Raw genomic sequence first — 27,742 nt, forward strand, 5'->3', positions numbered from 1 at the left:
CCATTTTAAGCACTATAAAAGCGGGAGGCGGGTAGCTGCTAAGAGAAAACACTTCTTTTTAAGTAGGTAGTAAGTTGGCATTTTCTAAAATAAATATTGAAAACCTGATTCCTACAGATCCTGGTGTTTTAGGGTTTTTTCAATTCAGAACCACTAACTAGCATATTCAATCATAATCTTAATTCATTAAAAAGTGTCCCAAAAATTTGTATGAAAATTGTACTTTCCACTAACTACTTACGTCACGCACATACAAGAGAAAAAAATTCACACTAAAACGTGACGTACTGGAATGGACATTTCGGGTTTTTTTAATGGTCGATTCTGAGTAGAATGAGCCCCAAAAAGTCCAGATTTTAAAGAATCTGGTTTCCAATATTTATTTCAGGAAACGCCCAAGTACGTGAAATACTGTAAAATTTTGTTTGTTCCAGGTGTGTACTACACAATGGCGGTGGTGGGCCCAGCGCTGGGCTACGTTGTGGGTGGACAGATGCTCAAGATCTATACGGATTTCGTTACTGTGGACTCGGAAGCGTAAGTGACAGTCATTCCATAAATAGGTATTCGTAACAGCCTTAGGATAACTCATTCAATTGTTTTACTGTATTCCCACGCAACCTATAACAAAATAGTTCCTCTCCTGTCTTTCTTAAATATCACCTGTGTAAATCAAACCGTACTTTCTTATTTTAGGTAGGTACTAAATTAAACTACGTTAATACAGGATAACCCAATGATACGTTTATGTATTTTTTTACCAAAGGAGTAAGTATATTTTGAAGATACTACATTTTGTTTTAGTTCAATGATACCTTTTGTAAAAAATGTGTAAGTAAAATATTCCTCAAAATTCGTTGTCAACTAATTTTTGGGCTTATCTGTAAATACGAGATGTATGGCAAGAAATCTGGTTAATGTTCACTGCATAACCAACTTAAAAGATAAAATTAATAACAATGCATGAACCTTTAATACACGATTCCACAAAGACAACAAGCAACGACACGATTTATTGGTTTAGAAAATTAAATTTCCCTTTATAACGATATTAGATATTACACTACGTCACAGAATAAATAATAGTACTAGGTACAGAAGATTCACTCTCTACCAAAACACGTCTGTTACGATCAGGACAGATATGACCGCTAGGTGGTGACAGCGCCACGCGCGGCCTATGGCTATCCACCAAAATTGGTGTGGGATGGATGTACTTTGTAGCTACCTGTTGCAAAGCGACGAAATCGCGGAGTGAGCCACGCCTGACTACGTTCACGTAAAAGCCTTATAATTATGTATACTCCTTAAGTCTTACTATAGTGTAAATAACATTATTTGCGGTATTTGACACATTATGACTGACGTATATAGAGATGTAACTAACGCAAATCGATTGTCACAGCAAGCGATTACGATTGGATGGCACGTAGACTGAGGTATCGAATTGTGACGTATAATGAATTTTTATTTGAGATTTAAATAAAGCTAGAATTATATGGTTTTCCCGCAAGCTACCGGTCGGTCGGTGTATTTAATACACCGACCGAGTAGGTCGCACCCATTGTCAAAATTGAAACTAACTGGGGATCTATTTTAAAGTTTATTTATGTTATTTCTGTGTCAAATTTGTTGTCTGTTAAGTGACGATAAATATATCCATATTTACAGTTAATTATCCACCTTTTCCTTATTTTTATTAAAAGAAAAATGAAAAATTCATATCGATTTACTTAGACGACTACCGATTCATAACGGTGGTGTCCGGCCAACCCTAAAATTAAAAAAAAAAAAGACGTAGAACGTAAACGTTCGCAGTGCAGTTGTTTTCCTCTGTGATTTCGATGTGCAAAACATTTTACGTAGTATTGCTGTTGTGAGTGACAGACGTCAAATACCGCAAATAATGTTATTTACACTATACACCGCCCATGACCGCCGTAAGTTAAAAGGTCTCTTAAAATTGGGTAGATAGTGTACGATTTATAAAATCTCGTTACCACAGACACGCGTCATACTTTTAATATCTCATCTGACACCGGCACATTCGGGCTTCATTCAGCCAAGTAGCTCTCGCTTTCATCCTATTTGTGTTGCCAGCCAAATTAATTTCAGTTTTCAGCTCAGATTTCGCGGGAATATGATTTTCCGACTTTTGAACTGCAGTTTTGTGGTATCGTTTTAATATGCGTGGGTGAAGCTGTATAAGTGTTTGTTCGGGTCTTTTGTGGAGTTATAACGATTTTTAGCCCCGGGCTATCGGAAGAGGGGTTTTGTGCGTATGGTTGTTAGTGCTGTTTGGAACCCAAAGTTCTTTTAAAGGGACAATATCATTATGGTAGCAAACGAGCGTAAGGCTCGTCTGCTGCCTTATATCCGTTAGATCAGGTTATACATACATGCCTATTTAATTTGGAATGAACAGTAGGTATTAGATAATTTAAATACAGTGTGTACCGTAACATACAGCTCAAGATATTTGTATTATTTTAGGTTTTTTTTTTCAAATATAGTTTGTTTTATAGGTAGCCAAAAGTTTAGTTATGTATAGTACCTAATTGAAAACATATACTAATTAGTCGAATTACTATTTGAGTTTCCAAGCACTTTTTAGGATGCACTGACAGTTGATCAGAGCTGAGATTCACTTAAAAGCGAGACTTATAAACGGTACAATTGTATGTAGGTAAATTATATAATTAGTGTCCCGATTCATTACTTGAGTGTAGTAACTATACACTACACTGTAGTTTATCCCAAAGCCCGATTCTGATTTAACAATTTGTTATGATTTTGAACTGGTTTTGATACGACCTTGACGATTGTCTTGGTGATTCGCACACGCACGCAGGACTTTCACTTCATTCCGCATGCACCAATCAGCGTGAGGGTTCTTCAAGGTGGTATCAAAATAAATTCAAAACTATAACAAGTTCTAAGATCTGAACTGGGCTTCCGCTCTTTCTTTATAGTAGGGTTTTCTCTTATTATTTTTTGTAATAGAGACCGTGCGCGTTGTGGCCTGTATCGGAAACATGTTCACATACATTGCTAAAGCAAGTGCCACCATCTATCGTTCTCGTCGGTATGTTTCCTTGTGCATAGTAGGTTTTGCCATCTTGTGAGCTACATCGGAAGCATAAACTACACATTTACGCCTCGCGCCAAAAATCTGAGGGCTGGTATGCTGCCCCCTATACTTCATGCACGGGGCCTATCGTCAAATCTGTCAGTAAACACGTCAAACACTAAGCCAACATCACATTTGACTAGTTCCATTTAGTCGTCAACGATCACAACAAAACAAAAAGAACAATTATAATAGAACAAAGCTGGAGTGTGCGTTTCCCGTTTAGCATTTGAAGGGGTTCTATTATTTCAATTTATTTTAGACGCCCTTTATTTTGCTAGTTAGAAATACATTGAATTGTTCGTCGACACGATCGCTAGATAGATATGATTTATGAAAATAGTAAAAACTAAGTGGGGCCAGAGCCTTAGGGCATTTTGTACACCTGTATTTCTCCATAGGACCTGTTTTTCCACATAGCTCCTGTATTTGTCGAAATAACTCTCTTCGCAAAGAGCGGTTCTGTCGACAAGAATACCTCGTGTCGAAAATAAAGTACTTATTCGACAGAAACTTATTTCATTTATTATTATGTTGATTCTATGGCCTGGTTATTTAAATACATATATTACGGCTATTTTTGACTATGTATGTTTTGGACGAGGTTACAACATTGCAGTACCACTCTTTCACTCGATTATTTTATTCAATTGTTTAATAGGGAAAGATTCAGGGTCAGTTGCACCAACCAAAGTTAACAGACCGATCAACGTCGAGTAGTAGAGAACTTAGCGAATAATTTTTAGCGAACGCTTTAACGGTGACAGACGGTTTAGTTAAGTGTAATCGTCCCTTAGATATAATAGATAAATGTAGTTGTATTTTGACTTCATTATTTCACAGGCCGGCGTGGAACTAGATTTCTAGCCACTTCTATTCAAATTCCATTACATATTGACCACCATGCTCGCATGCGACTCATTTAGCTATCCAATAATCAACACCAAGTGTACGTCAAACATCTGAGCGCGTCTGCATCTCGATTGCTGAGCAAACCGCATACGCGCGGAAATACTCAAGTTGAGCGTGCGTTGAGTAATTGAGCATTGAGTGCTTCAGTAATTTGTGTTTAGTTTCATTAGTTTGGGAAGAAACATTTATTAAAGTGTCCAAATATGAAGCGAATATTATTTTTAATACCAAGCTTAGCACTCGACCGTAACACTTTATTTATGGACAGACAATCATGTAAATTTTATACTATATACAAGTCTTAAAATTGTATGCTGCTTTTTCGCCACTAGTTGAATAAAATATACTAGTGGCTCTGTCAGCTGTAGACCTCGCCAACCCTCGGCCCTGCCATTTTGAAAAAAATCCAAAAACGGAATCGACAAAAAAATCGAAAAAAAAAAGAGTTAGTATTAACATATTATAAGTCTGCAACGATTTTGATAGCACACGCAGTGCAAATGTTACCTATTTTTTCTACTAGTCGACTGTAATTCTTGAATTAAGATTTCTTATACCAAACTGCAATTGGGTATTTTTAATGTATGGGCTCCCAACTCAACTATAATATTCATTTCGATACAGTTTAGTCAACTATAATGAAATTGCCCAATCACAGCTCGCCGCGATCAAGAGGACGAAACAAAACCATAGCTCAAATTAATTATTTTAGGTTGTATAGTAGAAACAATTGGTTCATAAGTCAGAAACGCGCAACCCTTAATATAGCAACATCCATAGACTACGAAAACCACTTAGTGTTGCTTGTTAGTCTCCATAGGCTACGGTGGCCAAAATCGAGAAAACAACTGTCTAAAAATTGAATTTAGCGCGGAGCAAGTACCAGGGCCTCATGAGTTACGAGAAGGTGTCGTTGACCAGCCCGCCGTGGGGCGCAGGGCGCGGCGACCAGTACGGTTACCATCAGTGTGTCACTGACGTAAACGCCGTCGAGAACGTAATTTACTTTCTATACATCCCGTTTGCACTAATATGCGAGTGCGAGCGAGATGTATAGAAAGTAAATTACGTTCTCGACGGCGTTTATGTCAGTGACAAACTGATGGTAACCGTACAGGTCGCGTACCCAGTATGAAGGTATCGCGGCTGCTCGCGATTCTTAGCCGTATACTTTTAGTTTGGTTTGTTTGTATGATTCTACTAGTTCAAAGTATTATTTTTGTTGATGTAGTAGAAAAAGTATTGTATACAATAGTGATATAATCAAGCTTTTCAATCTCGTACCTTAATACTTAGGCAACTCAGCAAGCTTCGTTGCCTAAACACGGTACTCGACTGAAAAACTCTCTATTATATCACGATTGTATAAAATACTATTAAACATCAAACTTCTATGAAATTATGACGTATAATAAATAACACACTTGCATTGCATGTGCTCAAAATCGTTGCAGACTTATCTTGGTATAATTCTAGTTAATTATCGAAGCTGCTCACCAAATTTCACGGTACATTATATCGTTCGGTCGATCATACTTATCTATCAAGTGGGTATACTACTCACCAGAATTTGATTTCGTAGAGGTATCTCAATTTTATTCCTTCAATAAGTAATTGATGAAAATCTTTTCATTTCCAGTCTCGGCATAACTCCAGTGAGCTCCGTGTGGATCGGCGCGTGGTGGATCGGGTTTCTGTTATCAGCTCTTCTCTGCCTCATAGTGGCAGTTCCACTGCTGGCTTTCCCCTACGAGCTCCCAGGTAACTGTGATAGGTCATCGAAAAAAACATCCTTAACTTCTAGTCCGTCCTCGAAAGGACTGATCAATCTCATCCATTTACCAATTACCAGACAACGTGACCTTTAAAGTAGGTGACTACAAGCCTTGTCCTCATACTAGAAAATTAAAGCATCAAGGCCACATTCGTGATCACCGTAATAAGTCAAAAGACATCCACTAGGCATCATCCCAAGGATCTACAAATATTATGCTGCCCAATGGTTCCATGCGATTTTTCCTTTATCATCACAATACTCTAAAGGCTACCTTTTCTGGCTACGTCCTCCCTCTGGTTACAGTACAAGGAAACATTAACGGCAGCGGTAAATTAGGTTCAGGGATCCCAAATCCACTTACCATCAGTAGATCTAGCATGTTCGCTTGACTATTCCATATTACAAACATTTTTTTACCTTCTAGGTGCTGAAGAAATCCGGAACTCCAAAGTTTCCGAAGCCCACGACTCAGCCTCCAAATCCGCCGCCTTCAGCTCTCTCCGAGAATTGCCCAGAGCGGCTACAGCGCTGCTTCGGAACCCTACGTTCCTGTTCCTGAACCTGGCTGGCGCTAGCGAGGGCATGCTAATATCAGGCTTCGCCGCGTTCCTGCCCAAGCTGATTGAGAACCAGTTCGCGGTTAGCGCGTCGGAGGCTGCTCTGTTGTTAGGTAAGGTGCTTACAAAGGTTTAGGGCTGACGGTTATTACTCGGTAAAACTGTTGCTAGATTGACTGACATAATGATTGTAGGGTTATCACATTTAGGGCAGCAAAACAAAATGAAGGATGGATGTTTTAATGGAAAACGTTTTATAAGTTAAAGTAGTAGGTATATCCATCTACTGAGAACTGTTATTAAGTAGGTAGGTACATGTAAAAAATAACGTGCCTCCATGCCTTCATCTTTTTCCTATAAATGAGGAAGGCGCCATGTGTTTTTTCTGTCTCGAATTCTCGAAAAACCATGATTTTGCGTCCAAAATCGCTGTTTTCCTATCTCTGCGACCTTCCTTTGGTTTCACGTCTCTTGGAAACATTCCTTAAACTAGGTACCTCTACTAAAAGCAATTTCTAACATAAGAATCCTTCTTCCAGGTGTCATCACAGTCCCTGCGGGCGGAGGTGGGACATTCCTCGGAGGCTGGCTGGTCAAACGCTGGAACCTCGCCTGTGCCGGCATCATCAAGTTATGCGTGGCTGCAACGTTGGTCGCTGCTGCCTTCACGTTTAGCTTTGTGCTGACGTGTGACGATTATCCCTTTGCTGGCGTCACTGTGGGATATAACTCTCCTAGTGTGGCTGGGTAGGCTGTTTTAAATGTTTATTTGGTTTCATTTTACGTGGACATTGCTGCTTACATCAATTTGATTATATTGGTCAACTCGGTTGCTAAAAGAACAACTTACAAATTGCACAAGATGCTAAAAATAATCTTTAATTAAACACAACTTAAAAGTGTTGCTAGTTTCATATATCTAAATTCGCCTTAAAAATAACTGGATTCATCAATCGTTTCATGTGACCATATATCACGGCGCTTTACCTTATATTTAGGTAGCTATTATAAAAACACTTCTCCAGGATACCAACAGTGAAGTAATGACACCCTTTCAAAACAAAAGAGAATTTCCCAAATATCTTCTACCGTCGAACACTCTTTAAACATCCGAACATATGATAATTTGAATGTCGAATGCTAATTCCCCAGCTCCGACCGATTGTCAGCGGCCTGCAACACCAACTGCGGGTGCTCCGGCGCGGCGTTCGCGCCCGTCTGCGGCGCCGACGGCCTCGTCTACTACTCGCCCTGCCACGCCGGCTGCACCCAGGGAGTGCTGGCCGGGGCTGCTCAGCTATACAGTGATTGTGCTTGTATTGGCAATGGAACCTCGCTCTACAGTGTTCCAGGTAAACACCTACTTTAAAAGTTATTCAGCTCTGATTAATCGTCGTTCGAAAGACTGCAAGTGCCGTGTGCGGCAGTCTCGGCGCCGACGGCATCGTCTACTACTCGCCCTGTCACGCCGGCTGCACCCAGGGAGTGCTGGCTGGGGCCGCACAGCTATACAGCGATTGTGCTTGCATCGGCAATGGAACCTCGCTCTACAGTATTCCAGGTAGGTTTACTAGAAACACCTACTTTAAAAGTTATTCAGCTCTGATTAGTCGTCGCTCGAAAAACTGCATGTGCTGTGTGCGGCAGTCTCTGCGGCGCCGACGGCATCGTCTACTACTCGCCCTGTCACTCCGGCTGAAGCCAGGGAGTGCTGGTAGAGCTAAAGGCAATGGGACTTCCGTGTACGACAGTGTTCCAGGTAAGGTTTACTCGGGTAATTCCGAATGTCGAAAACTGTCGGATAATTCCGAAAAGAGACTTCTATTATGATGGAATTAAGGGTGATTTTCATCTGAATTTCGGAATTATCCGACATTCGGTAATACCCGAATACACCTTAATCCAAAAAGAGTGGAGTCGAGGTTTAATCCTCGTAATTTCAGCCAATAGGTAACTTAAGCGTTGACGGTTGACTCCTAGTGGATGAGAAACTAATTTAATCGTGTCAGTATCAGGCAATGACAGAAAATGAGCCTACATCTACACCTCCTTCTCCTGTGGAGATAGGAAGATCACGAAAAATAAAAAACCCGTTGAAAATATTAGTGTTATTCCATCTAACTTTTAAGAATAGGAGTCTCCAAACTTTTTAAACCTAGGGCCACGGCCAGGCCTTTGGCTAACGGGACAGAACCGTAGCTAGGAAACTCTTGCTTGAAGGCACTTGTTGTCATTGTTATAGAAGAATTTGTGGACTCTTATCTCAAGAACATTTTATTTGTATTCCCCAGATTCGAACGTGTCAGTCCCGTACGAAGCCATCAACAGTATCTGTAGCTCGTCCTGCCCTTATCTGTGGCTGTTCGTGTTCCTCTCCTTCTGTGTCATGCTGTTCACGTTCATAGCTACCATGCCTGCTCTTTCTGCCACCCTGAGGTACCTACATTATTATTATATTCTTAACATTTGTAACTTATAGCTTTATGACGGCAAAGGACATACACGCACACGGTAAGCCATGCTCTCCTCAACGCCATAATATGTAAACATGTCAAGATTTACAAATCATGCTGCAAAATATGTTTATGCAAAGTAACCTATAAGTACTCGTATGTAATCGTAAATCGAATGTCTTTGTATACGCCAACAGATTAAAAATAAGCAGTTTCGACTTATTCACCGTTTAGTGATGGTACTCGCCATAACTATTCCAAATTTCAGGTACCTACATCAAACGGTCTTTGAGAAAAACGCATTTAACCGATTTGCAAGACCGAAGTGATCCCATAAGAGCACCGTGAACAAAGTTTTGTACGGTGCTCTAAAAAAAAACAGTATAAAATATGTGTCATCTAGCTTATTCTACTCATCATAATTATGGAGTTGATCAACAAAAACCATCTGGCAATTACCTACAGATGTAGTGCATAATTATTTTCCATCGTATTTTCACTTAAACGTACGAACGTATCTTGCTATTTCAGTCAGTCTCGGTACAAAGAGTACTGACTGAAGTAGCATGACAAATACGAACGTTTCCGGGAAAATACGATGGAAAACAATTATCCACTACATCTGTACAGTCACCTGCAATAATATGTTACACAACGAAGGCTGCAAAAATATCTGACACGATCTTATTTGTAGAGCCGTAAGAGCGTGTCACATATTTTTGCGGCCTTCGAAGAGTAACATATTATTGCAGGTGACTGTACAAGCGTGTTCTGTCCTTCTTTTGATCAGATTGTGTATTTTGTCACTGTAAAGCACAATATTCAAGGAACAGCTAATTAATAGTTTTTGCCAAATTTACAGATGCGTACGCGAAGACCAGCGTTCATTCGCCCTCGGCATCCAATGGATCAAGGTCCGTCTGCTCGGCACCATCCCAGCTCCACTACTCTTCGGATTCCTCATCGACCTGTCGTGTTCGTTGTGGGCGCGGACCTGCGACCGCTCTGGGGCTTGCTTGCTTTATGACAACTACAACATGAGCAGGTCAGTTACTAATACCCTTGTAGAACATTTTGTAGAGATACTGATATGTTTTAATCGCAACCCTCCGATTGTTTAAGTAAGTGGATATCGAAATAATACAACCGAAGTACCCATGAGTGCTTCAAAGTACTAGTGACCATTAAGAATTATGGAAGCAGTTTCAAAAGGCATTGCCGCAAAATTATTAAATTAATATTATAGTCATATTTCCTTAAAGGGGACACGAATTTCCATTTGCTACAATACCTCTTTTGCTCCCTCCTTTTCTGTATTATCCCATTTAAGTGTCCTATTGCTTGGCAAAGGTCTCTCCCCTGGCTGTCCATAACTCCCAATTTTACTTCTTTCACTTTTAATATTCCAGTTTAGACTTTACGGTGTTCTACTATTATTCTGACTTGATCGAATAAAGTTTGTCAAGGCGCTTCAATCAGTAGGTATCCATTTCCTCTATTCTTAATTCTATTAATCTCTTAATAATTATTATTTCGTCCATCCTTCCTGGGTCTCCGAACCATCTCAGCATAACTTTCTCAATGTATGAGAGTCCTTTAATTAATAACACTTCTGTATTTTTCAGGTACATGCTAGCCCTAGCCCTCCTAGGCAAGCTCTGTTCTCTTCTCTTCTTCTTCCTAGCCTGGTGGTTCTACAGACCGCCCGGCGGCAAGACCGGCAACGCCGTCGTACCTTCAGTAGACCTTGTGGTCTGCGCCGAGAAGACCAACGGTAATGTTGCCAACGGGGATAAAGTGGGCAACGGGTATTGTAACGCGGCGTTAGAGTGTAGTGAGCATTTGTAAGACTATTTGGTAAAGGACTTTTTTTAAGTAGTCTGGCCTGGTAAGTGGTAATGGATGTTAAGATATTCTGATTTTGGCACCCCTTTATACGGATAGCCTTAGTGCTATTTTATACTGAATTTACATGCTTGTACTGAATTTATATGAGTAATGAAGGAATCATCATACTTTTGTCGAAACCCATAAAATACCAGTAAACTTTGCTCGAAATATTGAACATACCAATGAATGTTATCTTCGAGGGGTTGTTAGATTTAGATTTGCCTTGGCAAACAAGCTACATTTATTACCTAAAAATACCTAATACTTAGGTATCCAGTATTTTATATTTAGGTAAGCAGGTGAATGGTAATTTTACCCATTTCTGAAATCTTTTTGTTTCAAGTAGCTTTGCTCGGAAGTCGGTATAATTAGTCAATTTTATCGATAAGTGCTATATACCTATTTATTGTTAAAAAGTTTTTGATAACTTGGTACCAATTGTACCAATAATTATTACCATAAGGTCCATACCTAAATACCAGTCGCAAATTGAATTATTCCGATTATTCGTTAGTACCCTCTAGACATTTCAGAAAGATGTGGGTAGTTTTAAAAGAATTAGAATAAATCAATTAAGCAAGTAAATTACGCACATGGAAAACATCCACATTTTGATTTATTAAGACAGATGTTTCGGTTTTGTTTTGCCATTTTTACTGTTATTTAGAACTACCCTCGATTTTCCCGAGATATATTAACGAATGTACATTATTAATGATTCCAAATATTCCTAGGTACCTCCTGACTTGTCAGTACGGTATCAATTCAGTACGTATTAGTATTCCATGATTGCGTAATCAGACTGATCAGCTTCCCCGTCAATCAGGTTTTCAGGTGGCAGTAATGTTACACCGATTTCTTACTGCCAAGTCAGGAAAGGGCCTTTAGTTAAGGCAAAAATTCATTCATTGTGTTGTAAGTATATAATCTAAGACAAATGCCTCGAATTTGACAGTGTTGGTGGCGTTGTTCGGTCTGTGTCTGTAGGGGGCAGCACAAGAGCCCATCCTAAATGTCAAGCTAAAGCTACTAGTTTACGCCACAAGATGGCAGAACCTACGTGCGTTGCGTGTGTCAATGTCAAAGTTTATGTTTCCGATTTAGGCCACAAGATCTTCTTCAAGTATCAAACTCAGAGGCACGATTTTTTCGTAGAGTCATGTTTACGTTTGCACCTACTTACAATGAATGAATATTTGGATAAGGCCTGTTGTAATTGTAAAGTATCTGTGATGTGTAGTTTTAACAATATTTATGTGAACGTTCATATTACTTTAGGGTTTTAAAAGTTGTATTATATTTGATTATTAATTAAGCGTGTGTAATTTTATAAAAATATTAATTAACACGTAAAGTGTTTTACAAGAGTTAATAGATAATCGAACTTGGTTAGCCGTGTGTAGGTGTATATTAAAATATTAGTTCATGAAATCTACCGCAAAATTTGTCTGTCTGTGTTGCTGTGTCTGTCGGTCTGAGAGCAATGAGCGATTTTTTTCAACACGGGATTCCCGAGACACAACATGAACTACAACCGAGTTAATTTATCTATTATTTTTCTTTGATCGCCAAGAACGCATTTAAACACCCGCACAAAAAACGCCATGACGCGTATGCACGTCAAGAATTAACGGATAAATTCTGTTATAATGCAAATATGTTTATGTAATTTTATATTATTATTCTAGTCCTTATCTATTACTAAGTTCTGATTTTAAATAGATTTTTAATCGAGCATAATAATTATATCCTACCTTTTTATTAATTTCGGCGGTTTGCGACTGTGGTGTTAAAGCAATTTCTTGGAGAACGGGCCTGGCAATCAAAGGATTAATGTAAAACACATAATAATCCAAATTTTGCTGCACTAAGCAAAAAAATTAAACTTAAATACCTACTAGACTAGAAAAGTACAATGTGTAACGGCACAATTTTAATATATTTAATCGGATTTTTATATATTTATTTGGTCACTTATTATAAATGTTTATTGTTATTTTACGATATAATTGTACTATGAGCATATAACATTGCACCGTCATAGCATTTATAGTATAATTCGTTTAACATCTTCACAATTCACATTATTATGCAATAGTTATTTACGATACAAGTGCAGAAAAGAGAAAATTCGAAACGAGTGGCGATAAATTAAATTAAAACACGACCGAAGGGAGTGTTATAAATCGACACGAGTTTGCGAATTACCTATTCGCACGTGTATCGTACAACGTTTTACAGTACATATGGCCCTTTAAACTTTTGACATACGCACGGAAAGTAGGACCATATGTACCTACTGTAAATATAGTTTCTAACAGTGAATTAAGAGATCTATTAGGCAAGAAGTGTAGTTCTAGTTAATATAAAATATTGCCGTATTTAAGGCCACTATTATAGGATAGGTATAGGTATCAAAAGCATACCTAGGGGCTATTCATAAATTACGTCATTTCAAATTAGGGGGGGGGGGGGGGGGTCTGGACATCGGATGATGGTAGCTTAACGAAGGAGGAAACGGGGTCATTCGAAGCATGATTTTTGGATGATTTTAGGGGGGGGGGGGGGGTCAAAAATCGTCAAAAATCGATGACGTAATTTATGGACAGCCCCCTATTCGGCCTTGAGTTAATAATTGAAGATTTTCAGAGAAACCAAAACTTTGATATAATGTTTTTCAATAAAACTTAACATATAATATTTTAAACTTTCGCGTTTTGAACACATATTAACTCACATTTATAGACGGGTCTAACGCGAATTTTATTCAATTACCTTGATTTAGCGACGTTTCGACACAGGTTTCACTGGTCGTGGTCGCGGTTGACTGATGTCCCACCAAAATGTCAAAACAGAGATTTGTGCAACTACCCGACGAAAAGTGTATGGAGAAGTTTGGGGTAGACATCACATTTTCAAACCACCCACTACACTAATGTAAATTATTGTGTGTCGAAACGTCGGTAAATCAAGGTAATTGAATAAAATTCGCGTTAGACCCGTCTATAAATGTGAGTTAAAACTTAACATGTCATGTGCTCATAGGACGTATCGTGTGTTGTACAATAGTTGTTATGGGGATTGTACATTTTGGTTGAAGACTGATCGTTTGCTATAAGTGTCGCGTAGTCACTCTAGGTAGATTTGCTGATAAATGCAATAGGTTAAAGGAACTTAATATTACTGTTGTAACGAAATCAGAGAGCCGTGTAAATTTACCTTAATTGTATTTATCCTTTGAACGGCGCCTATCGTGAGCAGCGCGTCATTGTGAACCTTGTAAGAATGCACGAAGGTTGATATTGGGCTGTAGCCGCGCGCGTTAGTTGACGTCCTACGGCTCGGCCACGTCATTACGCGACTGGCGACGGCGGCAGCGACAACCATAGGTGGGAACGAAAGGTCCTATCGCTGTCTCGCTCCAACCTATGGTTATCGCTGCCGCCGTCGCAAGTCGTGCAATGACATGCGATTAACCTTTTCGACGCCGTGTCAAACACAAAAGCTGTCACGCGTACGCCTCGTCACCGAAGTGTCAAAACTGAAATTGAACTTTATGCATAATATGCACGTAGGTCTGTTGCTCTGTGGTTTTTGACCGATTAATCAGTCTTTGGCGTTGAACCTGTGGTGCGGATATATCGGTCATTGGCGTCCATAAGGACATTATAATTCGCCGAAATGTATGAGGGTAGAAAAAGTTGTTCAGTATAACAGCGTATTCTGCCCTCAGAGACAACAAAAACACCTTGTATTTTGGCATGGCGTTCAAAGGGGTAAATCAGGATAACATCGCAATTAAATCCGGTGTTTGATATTTGTATTAAGTGACTTAAGTATTTCTTTTGTAAAATATCCTCAAGATATTGTGTTCAACCGACCACGTTTGATACATTTTATTACACGATCGTACCATATCGGCAGTCTTATGCGTAGGTAAGACGATTTCGAAATTGTACAATTTTTACACTGTAAATTATTAATGATTGAAATAAATTATTTCCAAAAAAAAAAACTTTTTGTACTTACACCCTTTTTCCTTTTTTTATTACATATTGGACCAAAACTGATATTTAATAGTTAGTTTACCTATAGGGTGACTGATAGATAAGGTTTTCCTGCATTAATTCTGGAAAAACTTCATACGACGCCTTATTAAAGCGCTTTTGGCGTCCAATAAATTAGGATATTCCTAAGAAATAAAACAAAGGACTATAAATATCATTATAATATATTCTAACATCATAAAAGTTTAACTTAACAAATGCATTCAAAATTCAAACATATACGTGCATATACTTAAAATATTACTGTATTCAGTAGCAATCATTGACTTACATATTACTTCGTAAAGACAAGCCTTGCGGCCTACGGGCACTAAGAATGGTGCTAATACAGCGGTGTCACGCTCACGAATTTGAGCCAATCGTGCAGTCTACTAGTCGCGATTGGTTGATGAGTTCGCATCACGAGCGCGATTGGTCGCAACTAGTTGGTTAGACTGCACGATTGGCTCGAATTCATGTGTGACACCGCTGAACTAGCACCATTTTTAGTGCCCGTAAGGCCCGTCTTTATATAAGTCAATGGTGGCAATCGTTCAGAGCTGCATTGGCGAGGAGTGCAGTGGGGCGTTGAACGACCAAGCGATTGGAGCGTATCGCGAACACCGAAATTCACAAATTGCAGGCTCTTTCTTTGTTACTCTAACTACGCCTTAATTGGAGCAAAAGAGAAAGATGCCCGCAATATGCGAACTTCGGTGTTCGCGGTAAGCCCCCTGGGGCCGCTCGCATACCTACGTTTGAATTTGTTCAAGGTGCAGTAGGTTCAACCATCAGTTTTTGAAAAATCGTAGCGCTTTTTTAGATCATAATATGATTAAAATATCGTTGCCAAAAATGTGAATAGCAATCTTGAAGTCTTTTGCTAATAACTTCATTGATTCCACACCTGATTTTCGCTCTTGACTTGACTGACTTGACTTTCGCTCGATAGAAAAAATCATGTCTTTAATGCATGATAAAACTTTAGTAATATTTTTTGCACAATAGTTAAAAACATGAAAATGGCTTCTAATAATACGCACTTTTCAGTAAGTTTTTACAAAACATTGCGCATTTTAAGAAGCAATTTTCATATTGTTACAAATAGACCCTAATACGTTCGTGATTTTTGCTCAGTAACATTTTACAGAGCATTTTTCACATCCATTGTGACAGAAAAGAAACTCCTATGCCTGCAAATCTTGCAAATGTACAGTCAAAGAATTTAATTTCCTTCCCAATTCGTACCTTGTCACAGTGACAATCAATGTGAAAGTCACTAGAGACCTCATACTATTGTTACTGTGACAAGGTACAAAATGAGTACGAAATTAAATTCTTTGTCTGCGCAACGGTAGACAATTTCGCAGAATGCTCCTAAGCGCCACATGCACCATTCCACTAACCCCGGAATAACCGGTTAAACCTGGAGTTACCATGGTTACCTGCACAATTTGACACTAAGGGGTCATCCATTAATTACGTCACACGAATTTCTAGGTTTTTTACCCCTCCCCACCTCCTTGTCACACTTGGTCACATTTGGCAAACCCCTCCCCCCTGGTGTGACGTCACATTTCTTCAACGAAATCGGCAAATATTTATTTAATATTTTATCAAAATATTTTTGACAAAAGAAATATTAGTAATTTTATAACCCAAAACTGTTTAAGAAATAAAATTAAACGAATAAAAACGATTATCGTTTCAAAGCCTTGTTATTTAAATGATAATTAGCGTATAAAATAATTTAAATACATTTTCGGTTACTGATGAAGTTAAAGTGACGTCACAAAGTTTATGACTCCCCCCTCGCCCTTGTCACAACATGTCACATTTTCTTGACCCCCTCCCTCCCCCTAAACGTGTGATGTAATTAATGGATGACCCCTAAGTTAACGGTTTAACCGCTTAACCTTGGGGTAGTGGGATGGTGCAAGTGGCCCTTAATCCTAAATTAAGTTTAACCTTGGGGCTTTGTAACCAGACTTGTTAGAAGAACTTGACTCCCTGGTTGTCGTCGAATTCCATCAGCTCGCACTTGCCTTTGGCCTGAAGGGTCTTCAGCGCTTTAATTAGGATCGTCATGTCCAGGCCATGGAACTCTGAAATATTATACAAACAATTTAATTATATTAAAGAACGTCCTTGTCACTGCCATTAAAAAACAAAAACAAAAACAGGATCAACAAAAAAAATCTGAACCTGCTCGTCAAATTTTAAGACAATTAGTTGGGAAATGTGACTTGTAGACACTGATTTTTTATACATGTTTCAAATTAACCTTAATACAAACTAATAAAGTTGACCATTGCGTGTTAAATAAATCCATATTGATCGTGGCTGTCAAAAGGTACAGTATACGCTTTTGACCAGTTTTAACACATTCACTGCCAGCGACCCGCTAGGCGGGTTCTCTGTTCGTAGGCGATTTTCGCTGCATACGTTTTCTCCTGTGTTATCGGCTACGCTCGTAGCGCGTAGCTCGCGCTGGCACTGAATGTGTTAATATATTTGAAACAAACAGTTTTAACTTTACAAACGGGTCACTAACCTTCATCAACAGTATTCTCTCCCTCCCGCAGCTCAAACAGCGTGCACACAGAATTATTCATCCCGTTACTGCTCGCCCAGCTATACACCATATTGCCCCACTCGTCCAGCGAGTGCCAGTACACCTCCCACACATTCTTGCTCTTATCCAGCGGCGCCGCTTGCCCCATCTTCCCCATATACTCTAGGACAACTAAAATGGACTCCTGCGACAGTTTCCGGTTGATAGATTGATTGTTAAACAGTGGACTGTTCTGGGCTTCTCTTATGTCTATGGTTGATTGTTTTGTAGTTTTGAGGTAGTCCGCTATGAGGTGTTGCCATGCTTCGAGTTGTTTAGCTCTGGTCTCCGAATGTGGTTGAATTCTGGAAAACAAGCACTCTTTAGAAAAAAAAATTAAATGATATCTACAAAAAGAAAAAAAATCGTGTTATATTTCGTGTCAACATAGTCATAAACTAATAGGTATGTTTCCTCTACTTAAAATAAATAATTTCACATCGTGCACGACTAAAACACTGGATAATTATTAGAAAAACATAAATAGTAGTTATTTTTAAACACAATTTCTATTTAATAAATGGGATTGAAATATATTAAGTTGGTGAGTTGACCGTGAGTCACTATACTCGTTTTCATATAAATTCCATATTAGCAAATCGTGACAGTTCTAAACAAGATACTGATTCGACTAGTAGGCGAATACCTATTGATAAAAGTTATGTGGAATGCAGTTCTCTATACATACAGCATTAATTTGGTACATTATTATGGTCATATTATTAAAGGGATGAAATTCTACTCAACTGAGTTTAAAGAAATTTGACACAGCCCTCGAGATGGACATAGACTACATTATATTTGTTTTATTCATCTCATTGGGGGAAGGAAGGGAAACGTTACTAACTAAATACAACTAGTATATAAATTGTTATTTAATTTATAACCAAATAAAATTTCAAAACTAATCCTCATTCTTCTGATACTTACACCTTCGTTTTTCAACCATTCTTCATAAAGCTTTATCAGCTTCTTTTCTGTTTTCTTCCTTTTTCTCAAAACCCTTGGCAGTTTTGGTTCTAAGTCAGTCACGGATGCCATGAACGGTATCATATTCTCACCGACTTGGATGAAGTATTCATAGTCTACAATTAATTGAGGTGTAAAGGCTATCATTACGGAGCAGTCTTTAGCTACGGCAGATATTAGGGCTTTATGTAACGGCTCAATTTTTTCAAGAAATTTTTGCTGCTCAACATCACAATGAAGACTGTTTTCTGGATCAATTTGTTCTAATAATGATGACACATAGTCTATGGACATGTATTTCAAGTTTTTTGTTGATAAAGTCAGTTCTTCCGCTAGCCTTTGTAGTCGTAGTATTTTAAACAATAATGTTTCCTCATTGAGTTTGGAAGTAATATCACAATTTATATTCTCTTTGGGAAAAGTGATGTCATCTGAGTCATTGTCTATTTGAGTATGTTTATTCTCATAAAGTAAAGTTTCTATTATAAAGCCAAAGAATGCACTGGTTGATTTAAAAATATGCATTTTCTTTATAATCTCTTTAAATTGGTCTTTGTTTGGCATATTGAAAATGATTTGGCCATTTTTAAATATTTTGAAGTTGTTTTGTGGGTTTTCTGACAAATGAAACAAAGCAGATTTCATTCTATCCTTGTTACCAGAAAACAAATCAAGCGGACAGTATTTACTTATGTCAGAAATTTCATTTTTTTGTACTTTCAAATATTGTTTTAAACAATAATAGCATTTTCCATAGTTTTTAAAACATGGTGCCATGAATCCTTCCTTTGGTTTTATCTCTATACAGTAATTAACACCTTTCGGATTCAAAATTGTTAAGTTCTTTGTCTTAATACCATAAGAACTTATATGTGATTTAAACAGCCTTTCAGTCGGTCTAAATGGTCTTAAATCATTGATAAGAACTGGTAATGCTTCTGTAGGTATTTCTATTATTTCAAGTTGGCAATCAGATGCATTGGATAGCAAAGGGGTCATGATAAAATTGACAAAATCTAGTGACTTTCGTATCTCGTCTATATCGCCGGTATCTTCATCTTCTTTGATAAGACGGAGCACATAAGTCGAACATGGGTTTTCTTCTTGAATTGCAATCACTATGTGAGCATTTCCCTCATTAATGTACCTCCAAGATTTCCCCAAAATCGACATTGTATGTCGAAACAAAATGACTAGTTTTGCGAATACAAAGGAGTTTATTTACTTACGTAAAAAAGGGAGGAAAGTTGTACTGCCAAGGCCAAGATATCTCTGACATTATTATGCCTTTTTACACTTTTATAACTATCAGTTTGTAAATAAAATTAAAGCTTAGAATAAAATTAGCTAAGTAATAAATTTTTCACACAGCTTCAGCTGAATATGACAGTTCGTATGACATCAGATCGCGCTATTTGAGTAAGTCACAAAACTAATTAATTTATTTTTAAACGTTTTAAAACCTACCTCAAACCATAGCAGCAGGCTCGTCGAATCGAATCGGTATTTTGGTATTTATGGAACGTACATCCCTACCCAAGTCTGTAATCTATTGACGTGTTTTGACGTTTGTCATTAAAAAACGTCGCTGTTTTGCGGTATCGAACAGCAAAAATATTTTTTATTAACAGAAAACCTAATAAACAATCAACTAGACACCATTGATATGTACTTACTTTCCACACATTGATTTATTAATAAGTTTCACTAGCTATAATAATGATAACGCTTAATAGAAAATTAAAAAAGGAACATACGGAGCCCACGAACGGTATTAAGGTGGATACGAACAAAAGGATATCCGTTAGGGACAAGTTGTTAGTGAAAGAGGTTCAGGAGATGGAGGAGAACCTCCCTGGGACATGTTCTGTGCAGTTTGAGGACCCGAACGTGCTCAGTGAGTTCATATTGACAGTGGCCCCTGATGAAGGTTTTTGGCAAGGGGGCAAGTTTAAATTCAGTGTTTTTGTCACTGAAGACTATAATATGGCAGTAAGTTTACCTATTTACATGTTACTTTACATTTATTACGCAATTATTGTCAAGACTCCTGTACATTACCCCCAATACCTACTATTGATTATCATAGGATCTCACAGGTCATCCACCCTTTTAGTGTGCATACTAATGCTACATGATAAATAATAGCGTAAATAATGCTAAAATTTCCTTTGAAATTGTAATATTGATTAAACCCTTTTCTTGGCAATAAAAAAAGTAAGAGTTAGCAAGTCTAATCCTTTTTTTACCTTATGTAGTTGTAGTTGTTTTTTCTATTGTATTATTTAAAATCTGATCTTAAAACAATGTTAAAAAAAAGTTATCCATAGTAATTACTGTAATTATGGGATTTGAATTTTTGCATCTTTTTTTTCAGCCTCCAAAAGTGAAATGTCTAACTCGGTTGTGGCACCCGAACATAAATGTGGATGGAGACATCTGCTTGTCCCTGCTGCGGCAGACTTCGATTGACGAACACGGCTGGGCGCCCACTCGGAGACTCAAGGATGTGGTGTGGGGCCTCAACTCTTTATTTACTGTAAGCATCATTTATTTATTTATATGAGCCTGGTGTCCCACTGCTGGGCAATAGCCGGGTACTGACTGATAGGCTTGTGCCTGCTCGGTCACTACAAAGAGCGCTCCACTCTCGGTCAATCGGTCAAATGAACTAGTTCGGTCTTTTAGTTCCTTTAGTTCAGTCAGTCTTTGAGAGCTGGGAATGTATGAATCGATCTTACAGTAGTTTTTTTCTAAATCTTTGGCAACTGAATTACGATTTAAGTTGTCTGATACTATAGACAGTCAAGCAAATCTTGCCAGTAATAAAAGGCGCGAAATTCAAATTTTCTATGGGACGATATCCCTTCGCGCCTACATTTTTCAAATTTGCTGCCTTTATTCTACTGACAAGATTTGCTTGACCAAGTATATATGACAATTAAACATCAAAAAGCTAGACACAATAAAATAAAATAAAAAACATGGAAAAGGACCAGGTTTAGGACCGTTTGTCACTCTTTTATCTTGTTCGCACTCGTGCCAGTGTCATTGTGAACCATTTCGTTCAGTCTATTCTCTGTTTCACTCATGTCAAGCGCTCACCAATCCCACTGAACTAAAGGAACTAAAGACCGATTAAGAGCGTGCAAAAAGAATTAGTTCCTTTCGGTCCTTGATGGGATTTCATTCTTAACAGTTCTTAGTTCATGATCGACACAAGCCTACTGACTGAGCGAGCAGCCTCGCGAGGCAGCCTCGTGAGGCAAATCCTAAATCAGTCAAGACGTGCCTCGCCCGAGGCAAACGCATGTCTGGCCTCGGCCGAGCGCGCCTCGGCCCGAGCCGAGCGTTGTCGGTTTTTTGTCCTGCTCAAAGGCGCCTCAGCAAGTTTGCCGCGCTCACTCAAGACGGTTGTGTTTTGCCTCGCTTGTTCGGCGCATGTTAGCGCCATGGATAAAGAACAGTGCCTTAAATTGATACAACTATATGGTGAATATAGACGATTATGGGATGCGAAATGTCCCGATTATACTAATAGAGGACTAAGAGAAGATGCATGGAGAAATATAAGCCAAGAAATAAACATTCCAATAAGTGATTTAAAGAAAAAGATGGAGTCCTTGCTAGGATCTTACAGGAAGGAAAAGTCGAGAGAAAAAAAAAGCCGAATCACAGAATCAGGTATTTAGGCAGACCACTGCCTAAATACCTCATATCATCATCTTCCTCGCGTTGTCCCGGCATTATGCCACGGCTCATGGGAGCCTGGGGTCCGCTTGACAACTAATCCCATGATTTGACGTAGGCACTAGTTTTTACGAAAGCGACTGCCATCTCACCTTCCAACCCAGAGGGGAAACTAGGCCTTATTGGGATTAGTCCGGTTTCCTCACGATGTTTTCCTTCACCAAAAAGCGACTGGCAAATATCAAATGATATTTGGTACATAAGTTCCGAAAAAACTCATTCCTCATGTATAAATAAATATCGCTACCAAGCGACAGCTTTTCGAATGAACGTTCTCAAGACACGCGCGGTCTCTGTGCGCCTTCACGTTAAACTGAGCGCTCGATGTTTGGCTCAGGCGTCACCGTGGCTCGGCTTTTCCGCGCGCGGCAGCCTCGTGCAACAAAACCTACTGACCGAGGCTGCCTCGCGCGGCAAACACTGCGCGGCATTCGTCAGAGGCTGCCTCGCGAGGCTGCTCGCTCAGTCAGTACCCGGCTAATGGCCTCCCTCCACCCTTTCCACGTATCCCGGTCTTGAACCGTCTCCCACCAGTTCTTGTCAAAGGCATCGAGGTCATCCCAACGCTGATGATGTTTGCCGCATTCTCGAGTTTGATTTTGTAAGTATCATAGAATGAGAATATATATATAGAATTTCACACTAGTGCGTCCACTGATCCGAACCATGAGTATTAGCTGCCTATTGAAAGAAAAGTACAGTCTGCGATAAAAGCTTGTATCGAAAATTATATTTCTGACAAAAAACTTATTTAATTTCAGGATCTCCTAAACTTTGAAGACCCTCTCAACATCGAAGCGGCCGAGATGTACAAGCAAAACAAAATCGAGTTCCAAGCGAAAGTTCAGGAGTACATATCAGGAGCTAAAGGCAAGAGATGAAATTCGGTTTCACCGTACAGCGTCCTTAGGAATCTTTGTACATTATTCATCGTTTTTATCTACCATTATTTTGTAGGTAAATATTTAATACTCCAAAAGTGATAAATCTATATTTAAATAATTCACATTTATAATAATGATGGTGTTTTTTTGTAGCTGTGATTTTATATGGTTGTGTTTATTTGGTTTGGTTTAATTCAATTTAGATTTACGTAGGCAATTATTTTGGACTATCAAAAGTAATTTAAATTCGAACAATAATAATATGACGCCGTAATTTTAATAACCAATTGACGACCGTTTGTCATATCGCGTATCACACACACGCCAACATAATTGATACAATCATGCTAGAGTTAAACCAAGAAAAGTCTGCAGAGATTTTGACAGCACACGCAGTGCAGGTATTATTTTAAACGTCAAACTTCTATGAAATTATGACGTATAAAATAACACTGGCACTGTGCAGTCAAAATCTCTGCACAGACTCTTCTTGGTCTAACTTTAACAAATGTAAACCTTACCTACTTGGGCTACTTGGGCATTATACTTTGACAGGCATCATATTTATTTTAAACGTTCTTGGAATTGTGAGCTCTTCTCATTCACCTCTAGTCATTCAAAGGATTTGATAATTATACCGAATTATCGTTTATATCAGACTTATTTGACCATAATTATTGTAATAAGTGTATGTATATATTTTTTACTTGTTTACAAATTTTAACTTTTCACATAAAGCACGAACAATTTCGTACATTGACCCCGCCTATTTCTATCTCTCTCGAACGTGCATAATTTTATTGCTGTGCCACTGTGCGAGCGGGACAGCAATATAATTAAGCGTGTGCGATAGAGATAGGAAATGGCGCGAAATTTTCCGTGCTTATGCTCTGGTTTCCTAGGATAGCGGTGCCGTCATATAGCGGCCGTCTCCATACAAATACTACGACATCCATATTTAGCCGTATTATTTAGTATGGAGACGGCCGCTATATGACGGCACCGCTATCCTAGGAAAACCGATCTTTAGCGTGCTTACTTTACCTATAAAATCACATGCTACAGTACACTGTCGAGTCATACAAATGGAAGTTGTGTCCGCAATAATAGGTGTTTGAATCGTGTGGCCATTAATACGCGTGTTCCAAATCGATTAAATAGAATTTTATAATAAATGAAATATGCACGCTCTATTGTTGTTTTAATTGAAAATGAGCCAATGTTTTTTTAATTTTCCATGTCAATGTTAGTGTTTTCCTATATTTGAGTTTCCACCGGAAGACAAAAATTGGTTCGACGAGGTATTAAGCGTGTGATTGTTCCTTTTTAGCTTTTTGGTAAAGCAAATAAAAATTGGTATTAATAAATCGCTCTTAAGATTCTTGATTATAGGTACCTATTATTTTTTGATAAAAAATAAATGCGTTTGTCTTCTCAACTCTAGATAGTAACCAAGGTGTAAAATAAAACAAAGAAAGCAAATGAATGCTCTTTATTAATCACATTAATACTGGAGCACCATACGAATTAGTATAAATTTAAATATAATAAATAGTAAAAATTGTATACAATAAATAGCTTAACAAAGTAACAAAACTGTCGTAACAAAACTCCTTCATGACTAGACTTTGATGATGATGATGATGAATGACACTTGGAAATATCACTGAACCCCTTTCTGGCAACCCTGATTAGAAAAGTCCGAATTGGTTATGTCAAATTTTATTCGTACTCCGAGTATGAGTTTACCGTTTCAGCCTATGGTGTTATATTTTGGGGTATTCATCTCGGCATGAAATAGTATAAAATTAATACACAGAGGCTGAAAAACAACAACAAACGCTTGTTTTCTAGATTTATACCTAAAGTAAAGGTATATACCATACATAAGTATTTGATTTGATGTTGTTCCTAAACCTGCGTATAACCTTGTACTGTTAAGGCTAACGCATAAAGCATTAAAAGATAATTTTTTCGGCTTTAGTATATCCTATATCTCGCTATAAGTCATGCAACTTCTTACATCATGTGACTTGATATATGAAGTCCCGCGACTCGCGTCAAGTCGTGCTAAACTAAAGTTTTCCTTCGACCGCTAGCCTTAACAGTACAGACTTAAGTTGATGCCCTAGTGGGCCTAGTGGCTCTGGAAGTTGGTCTGCAACTCTTCTTGGATGCTGTTGGATCGCATTAGCCGCCGCGCCTGTCCGAAGGCCGAAGACACGGTCGCAGACATGTCCACTTGAGCTGCTTCGGCGGCCTTCCTCTCGTGGTATTGGTCGGAAAATTCCTGAAACAAGATGTTGTATATTAATTCTAGAATAGAATATGTTTTCCTAGTTTTTTCTAGGCGAATAAAAAGGTATGTTTCAGCATAGCTTGCATCTGATAGAACAAAAAAATGCGTATAAGGCCGTTAACCCGTTAAAGACGTTAACACTTTCGGTGCCGGGCGCCCCATTTCCAGTACAAAATGAACACACATACGAGTTCTTGGCAGTGAATGTGTTAACTGACGCGCGCGGCTAGATACCCAATATGAATTTGTGTTCTCACAAGGCTCACGATGACGCGCCGCGCGTGATATAAAGGCGTTCAAAGGGTTTTGTGAGGAATTAACTGAAAACATTTCGAATTTTCTAGACCAAGACCCATCAATCTGTTCATGTACCTTTAGCCTGTTGCCTAAGAACACTGCTCTCTCGCGCTTCTTGTTCATGAAGTCTGACTGCGTTAACCAACGGTGTTCGTGGCATTCTTCGGCCGTGGGTCGCTTTAGTGGGACCTTCTTGAAGAGGAACATCAGGAACCTGGTCGCCTCCTGTTAATATCAAAATGATGTTTACAACATATGCACACAATATAGTATAGGGAGAAAATTGCGTTGGAAGTTGTCCCATCATGTCATACCGTTGTCATACCGTAGAGGCATTCAAGCTGATTTCTGTACGAAACCACAAGCTGTTTTTGAACATTGTTAATTACCCACCTAGAAGGCGATTGACCTCAAACAGTACTGCTTGATTATAATGATCAATATAATTAATTACCTGTGTGATCTCCTTGTATAGGTGCTCAAACCGATACCGCACGAAGGCGATGTTCTGTTTGGTCTCCGCGTCGTCAACCCCTCGGAATGGTGAGACTCCGGACAGCATGATGTATGTGAGGACACCCAGAGACCAGATGTCTGTCTGTGGGTACGCTGGTTCATCCGTGACGATCTCAGGTGCTGGAATAGTGATAAAGTTTTACACGTAGGTCTTCATTAGGTACAATAACTGGAATCTGGATTTTTAATTAAGTGTATCATTACCTGTTAGTGTAAGGAGTAGGTATAAGACTTAACTGAGCAATATAAGCATCCAAATCACAAGTAAGATTAGTAACTTACCTTTGTAATCCAAATCTCCGACCTGCGGCACGCTTGTGCCAAGCTTCGTAACTTTATGCGCTGAGCCAAAATCGATCAATTTCACCTGGATGGATCTGACTGACGCCATGACTACGTTATCCGGCTGCAGGTCCAAGTGGCAATATCCCCTCCAGTGCAAGTACTGAAGACCGTCGAGAATCTGAGTCACTATAGTCGCAACCATCTGTTCAGAATAATCGTGTCTACTGGATAAGTAGGTGAGGATATCAGCGCCTTGGAGTTTCTCCATAATAAAAGCTGCTACAGGCGAACCAGGCGCTTGGTAAGCGGCTAAAAGGTTCGATATTCTTTCGTGCCTTAATCGTCTTAGACATTCGAATTCCCTCTTAATTAGGACCTCTGTTTCTGGTTTGTATTCTAGAATTTTGGCGACTACTACGCTGTCGTTGCGTTTGTCGACGCCTTTGACTACGATTGAGAACTTTCCTCGCCAGAGTTCAGATATGAAGCTGTAGCGTTCAGTGAAGGTATCAGAGGATTCCCATTCGATAGGATTCTCCTCAGTATCGTAACTGAGCTTTGGCCTATCTTCATCTAGAACAACTTCTTGTCCGGACTCTGTGATCTGCTGTAAATGCCTCATGGCTTTTGTGACTTCGATTTTAGGCGCGCCAGCTTCCATTGTCTTGACTAAGTTGGTCGGAATTCCCTTGTCGCTCCAGCCGATTCTATTTTTAGATGACAAACGGAATTGGTAGCTGGTGTCCGGTTTAAGGTCTCTGAGGACGTAGAATTCGTGGTCTATGTTGGAAGCTACGTCACGCCATTCAATGCTGTCGCCCTCTTTGTACTGTAATTCGTAACAAATGACTGGAGAGTTTCCGTCGTATTTAGGCTGCTTCCATCGGAGTAGAACTTCGGTATCAGAAACGTCAGCTGCTGTAGGACTGTCAGGGGCATCTGGCGTTGTCGCTTCAACGATCCTTGTCCTAGCGACTGTCTGTCCAACCTTATTCCTAGCGACAACCTTGTAGAAGCCGATATCATGGTGCATGGCGGGTTCGAACTTGATGGTGGAGCGTCCCTCTTCGTCTTGCTCTATCTTGATGCGGTTGCCTTCGGCGATGACCATGTCGTTCTTGAACCATTGGACGCTTGGCTTCGGATCACCGACTGCGAAGCACGAGAACTGAGCGGGTTCTCCATCCCTAGAAAAAGAAACCAAACCATTATAACTTCTTAAATGGAAAAGTACGTACATTCTAATTTATACCTTGGTTCTGGAGAAAGTCTATAAATTTTCCTTATTTATGACAAGTAGTTATTGTAAAGGATAGTGAACAGTCCTACTCAGTGTAGTTTTTGATACACACTATGTAGGATT

The 27,742-nt window shown here is 39.0% G+C and overlaps 4 protein-coding genes across 8 annotated transcripts in view; 2 read left to right on the plus strand and 2 right to left on the minus strand.

Moving 5' to 3' along the window:
* The window catches only part of LOC134790224 (solute carrier organic anion transporter family member 4A1-like), a 96,979-nt gene extending 83,834 nt beyond the window's left edge, over window positions 1-13,145 (plus strand). The window contains exons 7-14 of the mRNA XM_063761058.1: window positions 435-537; window positions 5,682-5,803; window positions 6,244-6,489; window positions 6,916-7,123; window positions 7,529-7,728; window positions 8,668-8,812; window positions 9,692-9,874; window positions 10,455-13,145. Of these exons, the coding sequence (XP_063617128.1) occupies window positions 435-537; window positions 5,682-5,803; window positions 6,244-6,489; window positions 6,916-7,123; window positions 7,529-7,728; window positions 8,668-8,812; window positions 9,692-9,874; window positions 10,455-10,677 (1,430 nt within the window). The 3' untranslated portion in view covers window positions 10,678-13,145. The remainder of the gene's footprint in view (window positions 1-434; window positions 538-5,681; window positions 5,804-6,243; window positions 6,490-6,915; window positions 7,124-7,528; window positions 7,729-8,667; window positions 8,813-9,691; window positions 9,875-10,454) is intronic.
* A 3,588-nt stretch (window positions 13,146-16,733) lies between these two features.
* LOC134790186 (vacuolar protein-sorting-associated protein 25) lies at window positions 16,734-19,743 on the minus strand. Of its 2 annotated transcripts, XM_063761014.1 has the most exons (3): window positions 19,578-19,743; window positions 17,320-17,684; window positions 16,734-16,870 (listed from the first exon to the last, which is right to left on the minus strand). In XM_063761014.1, exons 1-3 carry the CDS (start codon window positions 19,625-19,627, stop codon window positions 16,758-16,760), a joined length of 528 nt encoding a protein of 175 aa, XP_063617084.1. In that variant the 5' UTR covers window positions 19,628-19,743; the 3' UTR covers window positions 16,734-16,757. The 2 variants fall into 2 exon arrangements, with proteins under 2 accessions (XP_063617084.1, XP_063617083.1); XM_063761013.1 differs by lacking the exons at window positions 16,734-16,870; window positions 19,578-19,743 and adding an exon at window positions 18,310-19,569 and having other exon boundaries at window positions 17,540-17,684.
* Window positions 19,744-19,907: 164 nt separating this feature from the next.
* LOC134789561 (NEDD8-conjugating enzyme UBE2F-like) lies at window positions 19,908-23,998 on the plus strand. Its single transcript, XM_063760132.1, has 3 exons — window positions 19,908-20,340; window positions 20,726-20,887; window positions 22,860-23,998. Exons 1-3 carry the CDS (start codon window positions 20,068-20,070, stop codon window positions 22,977-22,979), a joined length of 555 nt encoding a protein of 184 aa, XP_063616202.1. The 5' UTR covers window positions 19,908-20,067; the 3' UTR covers window positions 22,980-23,998.
* A 461-nt stretch (window positions 23,999-24,459) lies between these two features.
* The window catches only part of LOC134790145 (obscurin), a 93,449-nt gene continuing 90,166 nt past the window's right edge, over window positions 24,460-27,742 (minus strand). For all 4 annotated transcript variants that reach the window (XM_063760936.1, XM_063760938.1, XM_063760937.1 and 1 more), the window contains 4 exons: window positions 26,377-27,566; window positions 26,033-26,214; window positions 25,654-25,803; window positions 24,460-25,272 (listed from right to left, as the gene is read on the minus strand). In XM_063760936.1, the coding sequence (XP_063617006.1) occupies window positions 25,120-25,272; window positions 25,654-25,803; window positions 26,033-26,214; window positions 26,377-27,566 (1,675 nt within the window). In that variant the 3' untranslated portion in view covers window positions 24,460-25,119. The remainder of the gene's footprint in view (window positions 25,273-25,653; window positions 25,804-26,032; window positions 26,215-26,376; window positions 27,567-27,742) is intronic.

The sequence above is a fragment of the Cydia splendana genome, chromosome 4, assembly GCF_910591565.1.
Source record: "Cydia splendana chromosome 4, ilCydSple1.2, whole genome shotgun sequence".
NCBI classification, from domain to species: Eukaryota; Metazoa; Arthropoda; class Insecta; order Lepidoptera; family Tortricidae; genus Cydia; species Cydia splendana.

Coding starts and splice junctions, on each gene's coding strand:
- LOC134789561 (XM_063760132.1), top strand. CDS start 20,068: ATGATAACGCTTAATAGAAAATTAAAAAAGGAACATACGGAGCCCACG. Junction 20,341..20,725: donor CTGAAGACTATAATATGGCA/GTAAGTTTACCT, acceptor CTTTTTTTTCAG/CCTCCAAAAGTGAAATGTCT. Junction 20,888..22,859: donor GCCTCAACTCTTTATTTACT/GTAAGCATCATT, acceptor ATTTAATTTCAG/GATCTCCTAAACTTTGAAGA.
- LOC134790186 (XM_063761013.1), bottom strand. CDS start 19,521: ATGTCGATTTTGGGGAAATCTTGGAGGTACATTAATGAGGGAAATGCT. Junction 17,685..18,309: donor AATGGTTGAAAAACGAAGGT/GTAAGTATCAGA, acceptor CTTGTTTTCCAG/AATTCAACCACATTCGGAGA.